Consider the following 19,300-nt stretch of genomic DNA (forward strand, 5'->3'; position numbering starts at 1 on the left):
GTTTTGTGTATTTGTGGACGTGTTTAATGAATTTGTGGAGGTTTGTAGAGATTTTGTGTGTCATTGTGAAGATGTTGAGTCTCTGTGTGGAGATTTTGTAGTTTTTGTGTGTATTTATGGAAGTTTTTTGTGTCATTGTGAGGATTTTTAATCTTTTTTGGGGAGGTTTTGAGTGTATCCTTAAAAAACATTTAACATGTGTATACACTGACAGCCACAACATTAGAACCAGTGACAGGTGAAATAATAACATGGATCATTGTGTTCCAATGTCATGTTCGGCTGTGAAACCATGAGTTCTAGCATTCATGTGGATGTCTCTGTGACAAACACCAGTCACCCAAACACAGCTGCAGACCGAGTACACCCCCTCATGGCAGCAGCACTCCTTGATGGCAGTGCCCCCCCAGCAGGACAACGCACCTGCAACACTGCAAAAACTGCTCAGGAACGACCCGAGGAACGTGGGAAAGAGCTCAAGGTGTCAACCTGGCCTCCAGATCCCCCAGATCTCAATCCAACTGAGCTTCCACTGGATGCAGTCAGAGCCAAGAACGATCCACGGGGGCCCCAACGTGGATGGGAGTTGGTTCGGGCGCATCCCGCAGCTGCTCAACTGGATTGGGATCTGGAGAATGAGGAGGCCAGTTTGACACCTTGGGTTCTTTGCCATGAGGGGGTGTAGTTGGTCTGAACGGTGTTTGGGTGGGTGGTGTTCGTCAAAGAGGATCCACAGAAATGACAGAACTCAAAGTTTCCCAGCAGAACATTTGATTGTAACAAAGATGACCAATGCTCACTTCACTTGTCACGTTTTAATACTGTGGCTGAACAGTGGAGATATACATGTTAAATAAATATAAATTATATCATTTATATTATATATAAATGAGATCAAATAAATGCAGGTGTTCGAAACAGACACACTGTTTATATTTCCTCTCAGTAAACAAAACCCATTTAACTTGCTGAACTGAAACACGGCCAGTTGCCAGCAATATAGCACTTAAACCCATTTAAAATACTACTTTATTTCCCATTGAAGTAACATTGCTTGTTTGCAAATTAGTTTGCCTTTTTAATTAATTTTTTTAAAAGACAAACAGAAAAAGAGGGAGAGAGACTAGTGTCCCAACAGTGACACTGTGGTGGCTTCTGCCAACGCAAACAGTATTCAACAACTTGTGAATGAGACTCGACTATTCTATATATTCTATATCTATATCTCACACTTTCTGCCTTTAACTTTTGCACCTATATTGCACTGACCTTGTTGGACCAGGTGTCTCTCCTCTCCGGGTCTGATCACCATACAGGTCAGAGCTGTTCCACCTGAAGCTGAAGCCACTGTTCACCTGGAGAGAGGAGGAAGTACTTTAGCATAGCATGATGACTACATGTGTGTGTGTCTGTGTGTGTGTATTCTGATCGTAACAAAAAAAAGATGTAATCAGACTACAGACACGTCCGGCAAAAATGGGATTTCTTACAGGATTATAATTTTATAATAAAGAATGATATAGCAGTCTGTAAGCATGTGCATGACATCACTTCAGGAGTCTCACATCACTCTGCACTGTAAAATCTACAATAATCTGATTCAATAAATGTGTTTTTAACCCTTGTATGAAGCAACATTTATTGCTTCATACAAGGGTAATATGATTTTAGTCTATCTTTTGACACACAGGGAGTCATAAATAACACATTAAAACAGAACTGAGACAAACACACTGAATACATTATGTGCAGGCTACAATGAAGCTTTATATTGTATGTTAAACTACTTTAGCGGCTCAAAATGACCTTCTAGATGCTGACATACTAGCAGACATTATTACACACAACACAACACATGGAGCCTGTTAGCTAACTGTACTGTAACGATGCTAGTTTAACAAGTTAACATTACACAGCAGGATAATGATCAGACACACACGTCAGCTAACATGCAAACCTGTCTGTAAAAACAAGACGATGAAATGACTCAGACGTCTCTATAAGCTCGTTATAGTGTCTTTAGTTAATTAAGGCAGCTGAGCCGCTGCTAACGTGTTTCCAAACCGTGCAGTGCATCTCCAACAACTTTACAGTCAGCTAGCTAATATAACATAACCACTCACTCACACTGACCAGCAAACGTTAGCTAACCAGACTTCAAGCCGATGTTACCAAAACTACAGTGACCTAAATTTAATTAGCTGTGCATTATTCATGTAATAAACACGGCAGAGAAAAACGGCCAAAATCACAATGGAGTTTGGTGCACCAAGCAAAACATAACGTCCATAGTAACTAATTGGATGGATTACGGAAGGATTAGCTATGTTCCAGCCGAATTTACCTCAACACTTAACAGATAACTGAGACGTCTTCAGCTTCTGTTCAGAGTTATTTCAGAAACATTTGAGGCTAAAACAAATCTGACCGACATGAGAGGGAGGCTGGCTCCCTTTAACCTGCGCATATGTAAAACTTGGGCTTAGACAGCGCATTAAGGTAGTTATTATGTGGAGCTCGCGGATATATGAAGGAACATCACCTGGGCTCATTACCTGAGATCTGCAGGTAATAACTGATCAGTACAGCTCCCACACAGACATGAATACACCTGTACTGAGCAGGTAACTGGACACATAAAGCAGAATCATACAGAACAGTTTACTGACCGTGTTCGTGTCGTCAGAGAAGAGCCGCTGGAACCAGAGTGACGATCAGTCAGCCATTATTAAAGGAATCTAAGTTTTGGAGGGAAATGCACTACATTCACGCGGGAAACGAACGAGACCGCCCCTTTTGGAGGGCACCACCTGGATTCGTCAGAAAATCTGAGGGCGGGACTCACTTTACTACGTTTTACTAACAGGAGGATTATCTGTATGTTAGCTCAGGTGGTAGAACCCGCCCCGGGTTCGAATCCACGTGTGGGGTCCTTTACTGCTCCGTTTCCTCGATTCTCCTAATCTGTGTTTTGAATAGAGGGTCAAATGAAATTAAATCAAATATTATGAGACACAACACAGGTTAACCATTACTAATAGGGTTAAAAAAAATTGTAAAAAAAGAAAAGAAAAGAAAAAGCTCAGTATTATTATTGTTTATTGTTAAATTAAACTGTCCTGAAGTTGCTGTGACAAATATCCCTGTTTGCAGAACCATTGAAGGAGTTCTGATTCTGATTCTGAGTCAATCACGATCCATCCAATCATGAACTGCATGAGGAGGTCAGTGACATAATATTCTGATCAGTCATAAATAAGAAAATGTTTTTAATATTTTATCACATTATATTTGTGTTGGAACAGTCACATGGTTCTGACATCGACCCTGATGTCCAGTAGGTGGCGCCTGCTTGACACAGTCCCTCCAGGTTTGACAACCGCTCTGAAGAGCTGCTGGCAGTGACTGTGGGTCAGACTGCAGTCTCACATCAGACCCATGAAACATACTACACTTTTACAGTAATTATTCCCGGTAATAAACTGAAGGTATCATGAGGTATCCTTCCAGATTTCAAAGTAAAGGACGACGTGAGAAAAAAAAGACAAAAAAAACAACATTGTTTCCATAAGTTGTCCAAGATTCATGTACTGCTGAATTTAGTACTTCCTAGACTTGCATGCATGATATGAAGTACTTTTACTGTGTATCTAGCGGTTGTTGAGATATTTCACTCAGAGTTAGCAGATGTGTGAAATCACATTTACATTTAGGGCATTTATCAGACATTCTCTGGGGAGCTGTTTTCAGAAATATCAAAATATTTGTTTCATAATATTTGAAACAGTTTTCCTTATTTGTACTAGTTTGTTGTTGAATCATTCATTCATTTTGTAGTTTCTTTCCTTTATTGTTTCATTTGTGTCATGTCTAGTTTTTTTGTACTGAGTCTTGGCACCAGCAGGACCTAGCTGTCAGTGGCTGGAACATGGCAGTGATCTTTTCTTGGAGTGCAGTCAACAGATCAGCTCTGCTAAAAAGACCACCAAGACCCGGGCCACCACCAGTAAGAAGAAGAATAAGTAAAAGTTCTGTACTCCCCTACAAGTAAAAGCTGTTGCAGTGTTTGTGCTCAGCTTGTCAATTATGTCACATCATCATTGGATGTTAGCGATCTTGTACCAAGAACCAAAGCATGTAAATAAAATCTTCTGTTCCTCATCTGTCTCTGCTCATTCTTCAGCCTCATCACTAACGGTTCAGATCATGTGTCTAAGGCAAGTTCTGCACATGTAAGGAGTGTCTTTTTGGGATTTATGGACTCATTATCTCCTCCATTAAAGTCAAGTTGAAATCTTCAAGAGGACAGATTAGGTCAAATGTAAAGAAAATTCCAGGTATTCCAAAAAACCAGTTAGCACCTTATCCACATGATGTCTTCACTATAGAGACCTTAATAGGACAGAAGGACAAATACATCCACACAAGAGGCAAAACACGAGGACACAATTCACACAGACGGAGACAAAGATCCAGATGTGAGATGTCTGAAATGAGCCTCTGGAAGAAGATGGAGAGAACAAAACCAGATAGAACGAGTGAAGGAGGAAGAGATCGTGTCTATTTTTAGATGTTCATTCAATTAGATTTCTGGCACTTCTCTGCAATATGCATGAAATCAGACTAATCTGGTGGAAAGTGTATTAGCAGACGAGCAGAGTGAGATTCATAGAACTGCTGGAGCATACTGCGTGTGTGTGTGTGGGTTGTGTGTGTGTGTGTGTGTGTGTGTGTGTGTGTGTGTGTGTGTGTGTGTGTGTGTGTGTGTGTTTACTGCATGGATGAAGACCTCGTTAATTTAGTTTGTTATGAATATTATTTCCATTATCTTTCACTGTTGGCCTGTACAGTTGGCTTCACTGTTATTTGCTTCCAAATCAATAATAAAAAAAAAGAATAAACAATAATACAAGTGATAGAAATAATAATTGAAATAAGATTATTTAATATAACAATTAAAGTGTCTTTACAAGATGTCAATACAATAAAATAGATAATGATAATCATATAAATGATAAAGTTTAATGTTGATAAAACAGCTTAAACAGTTACGATAAACAAACATGCAGATTAATATATTATTTATCCTCATTTGTGTCCTTAAACGTCATGTTGAGAGTGAAAATTGGCACAACAGACACATTTACATTTACATTTACAGTCAAAGTCACAGAGATGAAAACGAACATGAAGATAAGACAGGAATGTGGTTCTGCAGTGTGCTGCCAGCTGCCAAACCCGATTCCCTCAACTCACCTGCAACTGTACATGATGCGCAAAATTATAAACTACACTGTGGTGCATATTATATAAGTAAATTAAAAATGTCTTAATGTCTAAAATAGAATATAGCCAGCTTCAAACAGTGTTGTGGGACCTGATGATCCTCTGGAAACATGGAACAGAAACACATTTCTCATTTATATTGTGAGTTCAAATGTCTTCTCAAAACAACATGGAGCCCCTTTAAACATTTTGTACTTTATAACTCTATGTAAAGTACTTAACACTACATCCTACAACAGATTGTATATAAGGTACAGGTGTATTCCAGGTGTTAGATGGGGCCCGGGGCCCTGGAGGTGCTGGTTCCGGCCCTGACGCTTCACAGCGACGTCATCTGCTCTAAAAGTCCAAAATAAAAGCTTCTCTAAACTGTTGAGTCGTTATTGGCCACATGAGGGCCCCTGTGTCCTCTCTGCTACCTCCAAACCTCCAAACCTCTCTCCTCTTTTCAAGCCTTTGCCAAATTCCCTCCTCCCTCCCTCCTCCCTCCCTCCCTCCTCCTCCTCCTCCTCCTCCTCTCTGCCTGCCAGTAGCCCCTCTCAGGCCGTGTAGGGGAGCATTCACACCCCGCTGTCGGCGTTTAGCGGATGGGGCTCTCAGCTTGAGCCGGAGGGAGGAGGAGGAGAACGATGAACGGTAACCCGTGTGCCCGCAGGCTGGCCCGGCGCTCCAAGTCCGCCCTGCTGATCGCCGCTCTGGCCGTCCTGCTGGTCCAGACTCTCATCGTGTGGAACTTCAGCAGCCTGGACTCTGCCGGCGGGGACGGAGGCGCCCGGAGCCGGGAGAAGAGAGAGGACCGAGCCGGGGGGCTCAACAAAGCCGACGGGGAGCACCCGAGGAGGGGGCTGCAGAAGAAGGGCGACCCGCCGCCGCCGCTCGGGAAGGCGGCCGTTCGGCACAAGCTGCAGGCGGTAGGTTCGAATGATCTGAGTGATGTTTGAGTCTGAAGACATTTCTACACCTGTGTTTCCTCTGACGGCTTGAAAACGAGGGTTTGTCTCCGAGGAGAAACCGCATGGTAGCTACAGAGAAGATGCTGCCGAGTGGCCGCAGCTGCTCGCCTGTTGTTTTGGCATTTGCATCAACACAGTTGGCCGCTTTCGTCGCCTGTGTGGAGAACTGGGTCGGTAGGCCAAACTTCATACCAAAATCTGCCAATTTAAGGGATCATTAAGAGGCAATATTGCAGATAAAACGATAATTGTAGCTACTGTCAGTTGACTATAAGCAAAGAGAGTGTAAGAGAAGCATTTGAACTCAAAGCTACAATGAATGTGTTTGTTTCTCAGTTTTTTCTTAAAGCGACAAATCAGCATTAACAGAGGAAAATACTCATGTGTGCTGAAGAAAGGGCCTATTTATTGATAACAGTAATGCCGAACGTAAGGACGACCCAGACATTGTCTGAAAATACCCTCATACTTGTTCTGTCCAATATGTCCAGTTGTGGGGAATCAAAACTATATATAATTGTGTGTTTTGTTAACGGAATTTGGTGACACATTTCTCCACTCACTTGCCAACAGAGCGTTTCGCTTGCAGGACGTCATTTTCGTTACTTTTAACATAAAAAGGTCAATATATTTTCATTAATCCCTCAATCCTGCACTTTAACAACCATTTCAGCTTTATATACAAAGATAGCAGTGCAGGAATATAGAACTGTAAGAGATAAAGCTGGTAGATGTGGCTCTGCTCCTGGATTTGTGATTTAGGGTTTTAATTAAATGTCTTACTGACACCTGAGGAAAATGATGAACCATGAACCATTTTTATTGTGAAAGTCGCTCCCTTTTGAAATAAGTTTCGAGAAAGATGGTGGTTGTTTATATTTACAAGAAAAAATCAGAAGTTGTCGGCCAACACAGAGCTGAAACTCTCGTCTCTTCCATTAACTGCGTTTGATTTCCAACCTCAGCTCAGTATGCATCCACTATATCACCTGTCACAGTCTTTCACAATCTGTGTGTGTGTGTGTGTGTGTGTGTGTGTGTGTGTGTGTGTGTGTGTGTGTGACTCACAGTTTTATCAATGTAACATGTAATTGCTGTGATCCAGAGGAAATTCCACAGTGTTTTTACCCTCAAAAACAACGTTACCTGGATCCAGGTGTTCTCATGCTGTTAAGACATGAATGTACTGTACATGATTCTCACTGTGTGTGTGTGTGTGTGTGTGTGTGTGTGTGTGTGTGTGTGTGTGTGAAAGAGAGAGAGAGAGGGAAACGTGGACTGGAGTGCAGGCATCCATTTTTACGTCCTTTCATTACAGTTAACCGGATACCCTGTGATCTTCCCTGTGTGTGTGTGTGTGTGTGTGTGTGTGTGTGTGTGTGTGTGTGAGAGAGATAAGTCCTGACAGTTATTGGTAGAGATGCATGCCAGCACTTTTTATAGAAAAGGGAGTTGGGAGGTGAGGAGAGACGGGAGGAGAGAGATAAACTGAAACAAAGGCGTTGGTGGAGGAGGTCGATGTTGGAGCTGAACGAGTAATTAGAAAGATCTGAGGACGTGGCTGAGCGGGGAAATAACTTAAGTGTGTTAATTAGTGGAGCGAGGGTGTGTGAGGATTGTTCAAGAACAGATCGGATGTTGAACCAAACTGAGCCAGTATTTTGTTCCTGTAATCATCTTGTAGTTTGGCTGTTTTAGTCACATTCAGCCAGCAGCTCAGAGGCAGTTTTGGGATTTTCTAGGAACGCTTTGGTTTTGTTTTCTTCTTCACTTTCTCTCCTTTTTCCTGCTCTGGCCTTTCATGACGCGTCCAAAAGCTTTGGGGGAAAAAGTGCTTTTATTTTTAGTCTGTGCTGAAACATCTCAGCAAATGTTTTGAATCCACTCACTCATTCAGTCGGCTAATTACAGATCACTAATGCCCCTTTTCACCGGTCAAACATCCCACTCAAACCTCTGATTTGGGTTTTGTGTTCAATTGGCTCTGCAGTAGACACGTGTTTTTATCACCTACATGTGAAATTCTGACGTATTTACTGCTGCACAAAGTGATGAGGCTTTATCAACATCCGGTGGTGTCGTGTAAATAAGGATACTGAAGTAAAATGTACAAACCGTCGTTCAACATAACATCCTCACTGGCCTCCATGCTGCCTTGACTGCAGGAAGTGGGAATGGGCTCAATAAGCAATTTAAAAAGCCCATGTAGACCCACTTAATGGTCCTTCAATCAGATATTATTTCTATATGAAACATCGGACAGGAGGACAAAATGTCAATCACACCATGACATCTTCAGCTCTGCTTTATCTAGTCAACGAACCAAAACCAACCTCCCCTGAATATTCAATGTGTGATTATTGAAGACACATGAAAGCAGAAAATTAGAACCAGGTTTCGTTTTCAATGTATTTCTTTAAATTCTTTGCTCTAAAGATGCGTTGACACCATTTGTTTCTTTTCTGATGTGATTGATCGCTTTTGAAAAGGATCAATCACTGCAGCACTAATAGAAGTGTTAATGCAAACCTTTTGTGAATACCTGTGAAGGTGATAAACCTGTGTGTGTGTGTGTGTGTGTGTGTGTGTGTGTGTGTGTGTGTGTGTGTGTGTGTGTGTGTGTGTGTGTGTGTGTGTGTGTGTGTGTGTGTGGAGGGTGTGTTTATTGACAGGAAGGAGCATCCTATTTCCAATAAAAGACTGGACATCATTGGAAGGAGCTCCATTAAAACTGCAACAACCCCCACATACACAGTGTGTGTGTGTGTGTGTGTGTGTGTGTGTGTGTGTGTGTGTGTGTGTGTGTGTTTAACTTCCTTAGCTTCCACAGGACACACATTCACTTCACAGATACATTAAAATACCAGCAGTGTTTCGCTCTCTAGCACCAGACTGCAGGATGGAAGGAGTATTTGTGTGTGTGTGTGTGTGTGTGTGGTGTGTGTGTGTGTGTGGGTGTGTGCTTGTACGTGTGTGTGTGCTTGTACGTGTGTGTCCATCATACCACAGCAGCATGTGTACTGACTGTTGATGTCCAGTTGAGCGTGTTTACAGCAATCGTGGACGGCGCCGCAGTTGCACAACTCTCACATTCATCACACTTTCGAAGGGACACACACACACACACACACACACACATAGTGCTGACCACATGTGTATCACAGCTGATTCACAGCCAGGTCAGATCAGATTAAAGGATTGGTCTGGATCGGGTTTCTCTGATGGGATTTATACTTTCTAATCTAGTTTAGATTGTTCAATAATCCCTAAATACTGTGTGTGTGTGTGTGTGTGTGTGTGTGTGTGTGTGTGTGTGTGTGTGTGTGTGTGTGTGTGTGTACTCTTGTGCTTCTTTATCTGTGAGGATCGACTGTAGAGACACTGACAGTGAGAACAGTTGGTTTTGGTCGGGATTAAGAATGCAGCTCAGAGTCTGAAAAGTTCCTTCTGAAAAACACAACAGCGACGGCTCTCTCCAGGAATATTGTCCTTATTTGTTCATTATCTCAGTATGTATGGATTTAATTTACTTCTTTACATTACGCACCTGTACAAACACTGCGCAGGTTAAAAGCTCAGCTGCCACAGAGTCATCAGACGCTAATTGCTTGTGTGGCATTCGCTGTATTTCAATAAGCTTTTAACGAGGAAGTGAAGTACACTGAATCACAGCTGTGCTCTCTGTCTCCAGTGAAAAGCTGCTCTAAAGCCACTGATTCTCTCTCTGACAATTCAGTTAAAAGGTTTATTCGTATGTGTACTGAACAACTTGAGATGTGGTCAACTTTTACGCCCTAACAAGTGTAATTTACATTTTTTATGAGGTGCATTTGACCGCACCATGACGTCCCTGTTATTCTAGTATTATTCTATGATAAGTATGACAGTTGAGAGATGTGGCATATTGAATATGTGATTATTTAAACTACAGGCAGGAGATTTTACAGTTTCACAATAAACTTTACTGTCTGAAAGGACATCAGTGCAACACGGTAAACATCAACAGGAATTTAATAATTACAAATAAACCCAAACACCTTTTACTGCATTATAATCATTATAATGAAGTTTTAATATCTGTGCATCTGCGACAACATTAAGTTGATACAAATATATCTGCGATGATGGATAATAGAGAATATCAGCCGATCGATATATTTGTCGGGCTCTAGTTTTACTATAAACTCATTCTGGCACAAGATGTAGTCTTTTGTAATAACTGAGAAATCAGTGACAGATATTTATAACAGGAATGAGCAATAAGACCTTAAATACAAAATATATATCCTGATTTTTTGAAATATCTTCTGATATCACAATATTCTTAACCAAATATTGATATTGTGACAATATTGTCTGGATGACTACTGTTGGTACTTCCATATTAACACGCTGAGCTTTTTGATCAGTGATCATCAGTGGTGTGGATATAATGAGTACCTGTGTAAAAACAAGTATTAGAACATGTAGAACAGCTCGTTAAATGACTTCATTTTACTGTATTGAGCCTTTAAAACCAGGAAAACACCATATGCAGTTTATGATTTAACTGTCCGTCCGCCGGCTCTGATGTATAATGAGCATCGCAGAGCCTTCGGTCAGAGCTGCAGGCTGTAGCGGTTTAATGTCCCACATGGTTTTCTCTGCGCAGCACACATCATGCTGCCGTGTTACCGTCTCTATTGCAGATTAAGCACAAAACACAAATGTTAAAACCAGAAAGCTGCTTTATGTGTTTTCTCCATTTTCTTTGAGATAATTCTCACTAAATCTGGCATAGATAGACTTAAATCCCCGCTGTAATCCCGGGTCATCCTGCAGGTCCGAGGTCCGACTGTAAACCAGGTTCCACAGCGCCATAATAGTCCATTTAGCTTACTTTCTGTCCATCTGCCTCTGTTTTTTCTTTGTCTCACCAGCTCTATTTTCATTTTGTTTGGACACATAACTTCCATTCATTCCCTTTGGGAGATGACTGTTTTCTTCTGTTGCGTTTGTGATCCTCATTAGCTTCTCAGTCTTGTTTTCTCACTAAGAGAGAAAGCAGATAATGATAATCACATCAAGTCATGATTTTAAGGAAATGTCACTGAGCCTCACAACATGTTTTTCCTCACGTCTGCCTTGTGCAGTGTTTTGAATCTTTGGTTGAAAATGATCAGATATGGAACGTTCATAAAATGTCCTGGTGCTACACTCGTATACAGCAGCATCTCTGGATATCTAAATATCTCTATATATGTATGATTCACAGGTTCATAAACACAGGTATCATAATATAAAGCAGCCTTTATCTCAAAGTCATTTTGAGTATATACTGTAATAAGCAGCAGTAGATTCCAGGTTGTGTTCTCCCGCAGGTACACAGAGCACAAACATAAACACACACACACACACGAGTGTTTGATTAATGCATAACTGGGCCTCTCGATGCTGCGACCCGCCTGCTGAAAGAGCTCTTTATTGCTTGATATGAAGGCGTTTTCTCTCCCTTACACACACACATATAGACACACGCTCATAACTGTTAATTATGAAGCACTTTGTGAGATTGTGAAACTGCTTGTTAATTTCTGAGAGTACACCCAATCCCAATTTGAAGCTGCTGTTTTGCCAAATTAGTTTTTTAAATGGATTGTTTTCATTCTGGAGGACGATGAACATCTTACAAACCCATGTTTCTACAAAGTTATATTAAGTATATAGATCTACTGTGGGTTAAAGCTTTTAAAATGTAAAGATCTTGGTATTTGATACCGTGTTTGATATCACAAGGAAAAATGTAATGTTGGGGGCATAAACCTTCAGATTTGTATTAAAAGATAAATATGCCAAGGCTTGTTTCCTTTGTGTTAAGAACAACAGAATCCAATGCCATTTTTCCATTAACCATTAACTTGAACCGAGCCGTGCTGATTTCCTTTTCCATCACCAGTTTTACTGCGTCGCATTGAGCTGGGTCACGTCTGCCATGCTCGGAGTAACGCACAGCCAGGTCCGCCCGCCCCCAACTCCTCTAAAATAGACGCTTTAGGATTGTAGGATGCGTCAGCCGGCATCCCAAAGTGTTCGTTTTTTGACAAGCTGTGACTCAAAAATCATTTTTCTTTTAGAAATAGGTCCTTTAAATCCGATAATCTGCTGTAATCTCTATCTACTGTCAACCATCATGAAGCTTCAGAGGAACAAACCTGCAGTTAACTCTACAGGAAGAGTGCAAATGAATTACTGTCATTACCCACAATCCCTCTGTCATTTACATTTTAGGCTGAAGCATTCCAGTCGTCTCTGCCTCACCTCTCTGAAGACGTTGTGTTCAGTGTCGTCTTCTCTGTTGGAACTTCAGTTTAACCATAAACAGACTCAGAAGATGAAATGAAGCTTAAGATGTTAAGAAGATGCCTGACGACCCATCAGCATTATTCTCTACTATTATTATCTAATTCATCTCTCAACTAAACTTTCTACTAGTGGTTGAAATGCCAGAGAAATAGTTGTCTTTAATTCTTCAAATGTCTTTAATTTGAAATGCATCATCACTGTCCATGTACAGGCACATTAACAACATCATACATAAACATGAAAATGACTGCATGCCTCCAGCACCACAAGTAGAATGTTGTAACTCTGGAGTCGTATGTTCTCCGTCCGCAGGCATGTTGTTCTGACCCATAATGCCAGCAGCGTGACCTCACCACATGACATCACATTTCCCACAATGCCCTCAACTAGACTGTCATCCTGTTACATTCTGCAGTAAAGACCTTAAATAAAGGGCAATAGATGTTTTAACCAACATCTTTGGACACATTTCTTATCAACCTTTAAAAACACCTTATTTATGATTTTTTATAAACACCTTTTACCGTCTTTATGACTGAAACACACACAATAAACACTACAATGAAACGGTTACAAATATGATTAAAAAAACTTAATTTGTCAGGTAGTTAATTCACTAAAAAAACAATTTGTCACTCTCCTCTGAAGAAATAAGCTGTTCTCAGAGATCACTGTATACACATGTTGATTGTATAATAATAAGATTGTATATTTGACTCCACATGTTTCTAACCGGCTGGTTAAAGTTAATGAAATCATCTTAAAACTGCCAAGATCCTCAAGTTTATCCTCATCAGTGTGAATGTGAGCACTGATCAACAGATGTCAGAGCAACAAGTCTCTCCCTCTCTCACTCTCTCTTTCTCTCATCTATTTTAATGTCTCTCGCCCCGAGCGCCTGAGGGAACGGGCTCTCTTGTCTCTGTCTCTGTCGCCTTTATCATGAAGCAGCAGGAGGTCTGAAGGCAGCGAACACGACTTCAATAAGAACCTGCTGAGGAGGAGAGAGGCTGAGAGCAGACCGACTCGCACAACAACAAGAGAGCAGTGACTGTGTGTGTGCGTGTGTGTGTGTGTGTGTGTGTGTGTGTGTGTGTGTGTGTGTGTGAGTGTGTGTGTGTGTGTGTGTGTGGTGTGTGTGTGAGTATAAAGAATGATGTCTTTGTAGGTAAGCGGTGGTATTTTAGCTGTGGTCGGTCTCCATGGAATGCACGGGCTTCTGGGAAAAAACGCAGGAGGATGTGTAAAGCAGAGCAGCAGAAGATCGCTCGAGGGCAGTTTTACACTCTTGGTATTCTGAGGCGCTTTATTCAGGAGGAGAAGTGAATTACTAAGAAGCTGTGTGTCAACAGGAGGCTGCTAACTAACAATCGTTTTCACTGTCAGTCATCATATTTGTCTGGGTTAATTGTGCGCTCTCGTTTTGTTGATGAGAAGAGAAAGAGATTTTCATCAGCTGATTTTTTTCAGCCTAAATAAACTCTTTGTTCTCATGACTGACGGTAAAGGACAACACAGTTTCTCACTGTTACTTCAAACAGTGGGAGCTTATTTTCCCTTGAGAACAACTTATGTAAACTCACTTATGTAAAAAAAAAGATTGTGTGAATGTGTGAAGTGTTCTAAAGCGCCTTGAGCGGTCAGTAGACTGGAAAAGTGCCATAGAGATGCGAGTCCATTAACCATCTGTTTACTTTATTCTGTAACAAATACATTTTGTACAGAATGGCAGAAAACAGAAAGATGGGTGACAAAACAGAAGAGCCCGAAGTTGAAGCTTTCAGATTTCTTGTTTTGTCTAACAAACACTTCAAACCTACAGAAATTCCTTTTACAAAGATATACAACAGAAATAAAAGCAGCAAATCCTCTTATTGAGGAGCCTGAATGAGATGAGAATGAAACAGAGAGCTGAAGTCACAGTGGAGCACATGGGAGCTTATTATTGAAGACCTTTGTACAGTAGTGAACGAAGAGAGACAAATAGTTTATTGATCCTGTTTGAATTGTGTCATGAATCACCAGAAGGGGCTGGACTTCTATTAGATGATGACGTATGATCCCAGAATCTGCTATAGTCACATGTCATTATTCCAGATTAAGTTATTTGTCAAAAAAACATTTGATGTACATTGTGGCTAATCAACACTGTCAGGAGAGGAAAAGAGAATCATATAATTATCAAGATAAACTTGAGGGGCGCTTTAAGTCATCAAAACAGAGACTCTAATCGACACCAGTCACAGTCACAGTGAGTCGAGTCCACACGTCTGCTTGATGAGCACAACATGAATATGCAACACGTGTGAAGAAGATCAGCTGGTGTTGAAGCTGTATGATACTAACATGAATATTTTGGGTTTCAGACTTAATGTTCAGAAATCTGCCTTGCGAAGATGTGATGAGCATTTCTCACTATTTTCTGACATCTTGCAGACAAATAATTTGTTGATTAATAGAGAAAATTGGAATTGGAAATACGCTGGACGTCTTTCCTGTAACGTCACCCTCAGGACACACTTTATATTTTATATACCACCAATGTTAGCAAGTCTCTGAGAACAGATGAATCCTCAGTGTGTTGATACAGTCCAGTGTGTGTGTGTGTGTGTGTGTGTGTGTGTGTGTGTGTGTGTGTGTGTGTGTGTGTGTGTGTGTGTGTGTGTGTGTGTGTGTGTGTGTGTGTGTGTGTGTGTGTGTGTGCAGGTTGTCTCTACTTATATTCATTCTGTCTCTACACACACTTGTAAACACACACATTCCTTCTCACTGATATTACAGATGAGATAATGAAAGGTTGTCTGAGGAGCAGGTGGCAAGAGCAGATATTACCACCTTCCCACAGGCACTTTGATTGTGTGTGTGTGTGTGTGTGTGTGTGTGTGTGTGTGTGTGTTATCCCTGGAAAAGACGGATATATGGGGCGATCTGTAGGATTAAAATACCCACTGAGGTCATGTGGCTTTGCAACCCAAACACACACTCACACATTCTTATATACCACCACCTGACTCAAGGAGGTCAAGTCCAAGGCTACAGCTGCCTGTGTCTCAGGGGTCAAAGGTCACCTGAGCTTCAGTCTCCTCACCTCTCTGAGTTTTTCTTCCTAAAAAGAGAAAGTGAGTTCACCTGCATGAGGACGTCAGGGACTGTGCAGGAATGTCTTAAAATGGTGCATTTCACAAATTAATATGAGTATACAGAATAAAATGAAATAATTAAGATCATCAAAAATATATCTTGTGTAATTTCATCGTAATTTTGAGGTAATTTAGTCAAGTATTTCCATTTTCTGCTACTTTATACTTCCTGTCCACTACATTTATCTGATAAATTTAGCAACTAGTTACTCTGCAGATTCAGATTACTCTGTGTTTATATCAGGGTTCGTACGGTCATGAAAAACCTGGAAAAGTTTTTGAAATTGAAAATGCATTTTGCCCCCGGACCCCCCTACTTTTGCTAGGTTACGGACTCAGAACACCGCTGCTACAAAAAATCTCGGGGAAACACTGTGTTCTAAGTATTTTGGACATGTGGGGCGAACTATTTCTTTCTTAGCTGAAGCCGACAACAGGACAGAATAAATGTAAAGAGAGACAAAGTGGAGCCGTATATTTTCCTGTGTGTGTGTGTGTGTGTGTGTGTGTGTGTGTGTGTGTGTGTGTGTGTGTGTGTGTGTGTGAGGATGTTGCATCAGAGCCAAAGTAGCACATTCTCAAGTTACTTTACTATATCGGGAATCTGACAGAAAAATCACAGATACTGATAATTGGAAAATGTTGAATATTGGCCGCGATAATCAACAAGGGCCAGAATACAATAATTCACTGTCATGTTATCACTTGGAATGACATTTCATCATTTTCTTTTATATAAAGTGCTGATTCTGGCCCTGTTAGCTCAGTTGGAAGGCCACACGTCTGTGCAGGAGTCTTGTCCTCGCTGCAGCAGCTGAAGGTTTGAGTCCGACCTGTGGCGCTGTGCTGTGGGTTTTCTCACCTCTCATCGTGTTTCCTGTCACCTCTCTGAGCTGTCCTGGCAATAAAGGCCAACAAAATACTTAACAACATTCGACTCCTGTCCTGTTGTTTTCCTGGTCGAGCAGGTTGAGCTGCATTCCAAACGTTCAGCCTGAGCTCTTATTCTATAAAACACAATCATTCAGTCAGAAAGAAAATCTCTCATACACGTGCAGATATTATGCATGTTCTTACATGTAGGCAGTTTTCTTCATGCTGGAGCTAAATCGCTTCTCTGGAAGTGGTTTGAGAAAAATCAACATTTAATCTGTAATCTATTTCCATCCACCCGCCCTGTGGCTGCTCCTTCTCTCACTGTTCCACCCTTTTCCAATTAGGCTTGGGCGACCACGATGATTTCATATGACAATACTTTCCTGGCCAAATATCACTGTGCACATATTAATTAGTTGTATGAGTGGTATGTGTAAAGAAAGGGCTGAGAGGTTGATGTGCACACACAACACAAACTACACTTTTAAATGACAAAATTAAATCAGAAGTTTGGTGCAAAGAATGCAGAACGTAACATAACAGAGCCTGCAAAGTTAGCTGCAGCTGTTCCTCTCCCTCGTAGCTTTAGAGGCTCAGCCAGGTGAGAAATGAAATACAGTCAGAGCAGTTCCTCTCCAGTGAAGAATCAAATTATTCGATGCGGTGCCTTGACATTTCCACCCCTATTATCCTCTCTGTGTGAAGAGTTTAAGAAGCACTTTCAGGATTACAGGATGTCATGTCATTAGTTTTTTTCCTCTCCCTCTCAGGACGTGTACCACTCCCACCGGCCGAAAGAGAAACTTCGGCTGGACAGCAACAACAATGAGAACTCTGTCCCTAAAGACTTTGACACCATCGACAGCAACAGCAACCTGGGAGCTCGATCTCAACGCCAGCGGGTGCCAGTCGCAAACGGCAAACGCAAGCTGGATAAGGCCCAAGCACAGAGCATGCTGGAAAAATCTGCAAATGAGGTCCTCAAGTACCCTCCGGTCCAACCCAGACTGATGGGTCACAATCACAACCGCACCCACATCCGTAAACCTCACCCCCAGGTGCCGACCGTCTCAGCACCGGTCCAGGGGTCCAATCAGGATCCACCGTTCTACCAGGAGAGGAATGCGGCCACTCGGCTGCCACCCGGTTTGGAGCCGAGGAAGGAGCAGCCGCAGTGTGAGATCAGCGGGAAGGAGGCCATCTCTGCTCTGTCCAGAGCCAAGAGCCGCGAGTGTCGGCAGCAGATAGTGGAGGTCTACTGCAAACACAAAGAGCGAGCGCTGATGCCCGAGAAGGTGCCTCGCTACTGCCCCATAGAAGGTGAGCTCAACACACTCTGAGACTAAACTATACCAGGAAAATGAATGATATGTTTGTGATGGATTCATGATAATGGATGGACTCGCCGACCAAAAGAGCAAAACGTAGAAGTATCCAGTTGACTGTGATTTAGAGAGAAATGCAGCAGCTCCTCACACTGGAGAAACTAAAACCAGAGAATTCACTCAGATTTTTTGCCAAAAATGTTGCAATATTGAAACATTGAAATTTAAAACGTCAAAGATGTCAGTTAGGTCAGACAGAGTCCCACTTACAAAAAAACCCAACAGTTTTTAAGAATGTTCCAGATGAATTTAGCGTTGCATATTTCCAAGTTAGAGTAACCTGCAGTTATGTGTGTAATGCAGAGTATGTGCACACATAATTATTATACACAGTTAGTTTAGAAGTATTAACCTATGATTTAGGGACTGATTCGTCCCTTTATGTGAACATAGCTGGTGATTGAGCCAGTTAACAAATGAAAGGGTGACACTGAATGACAGAAAGCGAAGGAATCTGACAAATGGGCAGCTGCTTTGAAGTGGCAGGTTGAAGACGTCGAGAGATCCACATTTACCCTTTGAGGAACATTTTTAACCCGGCACGTGCCAGATCCACGACGAGACATCCAGTCGATGCCAGCTCTATTTTCAGGGAGATGAAGCATGAATGGACACTGCGAGGCTGCTCGCCACGAGGAGGATAGTCACCCAGTGTAATTACACCCTAATTAAACAAGCAGTTTGTAGTCTTATTTTTGGAAAGGCTGACTAATGATTTACTTGTAGTTGTGCTCTCGGAACCTCCCTGGGCTGTTTGAGGTTTAATTTATATGATTATAGGTTGCTTTGATGATACACCAGTCATTATATCTACAGACTGAAGCCGGGCTGAGCAGCTCTGACAGATGATCTGGTATGAGTTTGACTGACGTGTGCTCAGTCTTCTGAAGAGAATAAGAGGGTGTTTCTGTGCTCATGCAGCCATAAGTGCACACCCCTCGCCGTGCACGACATCACTGCCGCTGCCTCCCGCCGTCTGCGCAGCCGCGTTCGACCGAGCTGCCTGATTACAGTCATTTCTCCTCAAACTCTGATCCCAGCATGCCCAACAGCTGAGGAAGGTCACTAATTAGGCAAAGCAGGCCTCAACCCGCGCCATCTTTAGAGTGCACGTGATGATGGAGGAGCATTAGGCTGTCAGAGGGTTTGTATATTCAAGAGGCAGATTTAGCTCAGCCAGCCACAGATGCAGACGATTTTCCAGGAAAGGTGGAAGTGAAGATTGGGGACCAGACTGGAGAACAGGGCTGGCAGAAGTTGTCTTAGACCAGCTACTACTCACACCAAGAAAGATAAATCCAGCAAGTCGTTTCTCTTT

General features: G+C 41.9%; 1 protein-coding gene across 1 annotated transcript in view; it reads left to right on the forward strand.

Annotated features, from left to right (window-relative positions):
* The first annotated feature begins 5,715 nt into the window (after positions 1 to 5,715).
* Positions 5,716 to 19,300, forward strand: part of LOC115576050 (xylosyltransferase 1-like) — a 33,099-nt gene continuing 19,514 nt past the window's right edge. The window contains exons 1-2 of the mRNA XM_030408541.1: positions 5,716 to 6,197; positions 17,368 to 17,917. Coding sequence (XP_030264401.1) covers positions 5,916 to 6,197; positions 17,368 to 17,917 — 832 coding nt within the window. The 5' untranslated portion in view covers positions 5,716 to 5,915. The remainder of the gene's footprint in view (positions 6,198 to 17,367; positions 17,918 to 19,300) is intronic.

Source organism: Sparus aurata, chromosome 23 (assembly GCF_900880675.1).
Source record: "Sparus aurata chromosome 23, fSpaAur1.1, whole genome shotgun sequence".
NCBI lineage: Eukaryota > Metazoa > Chordata > Actinopteri > Spariformes > Sparidae > Sparus > Sparus aurata.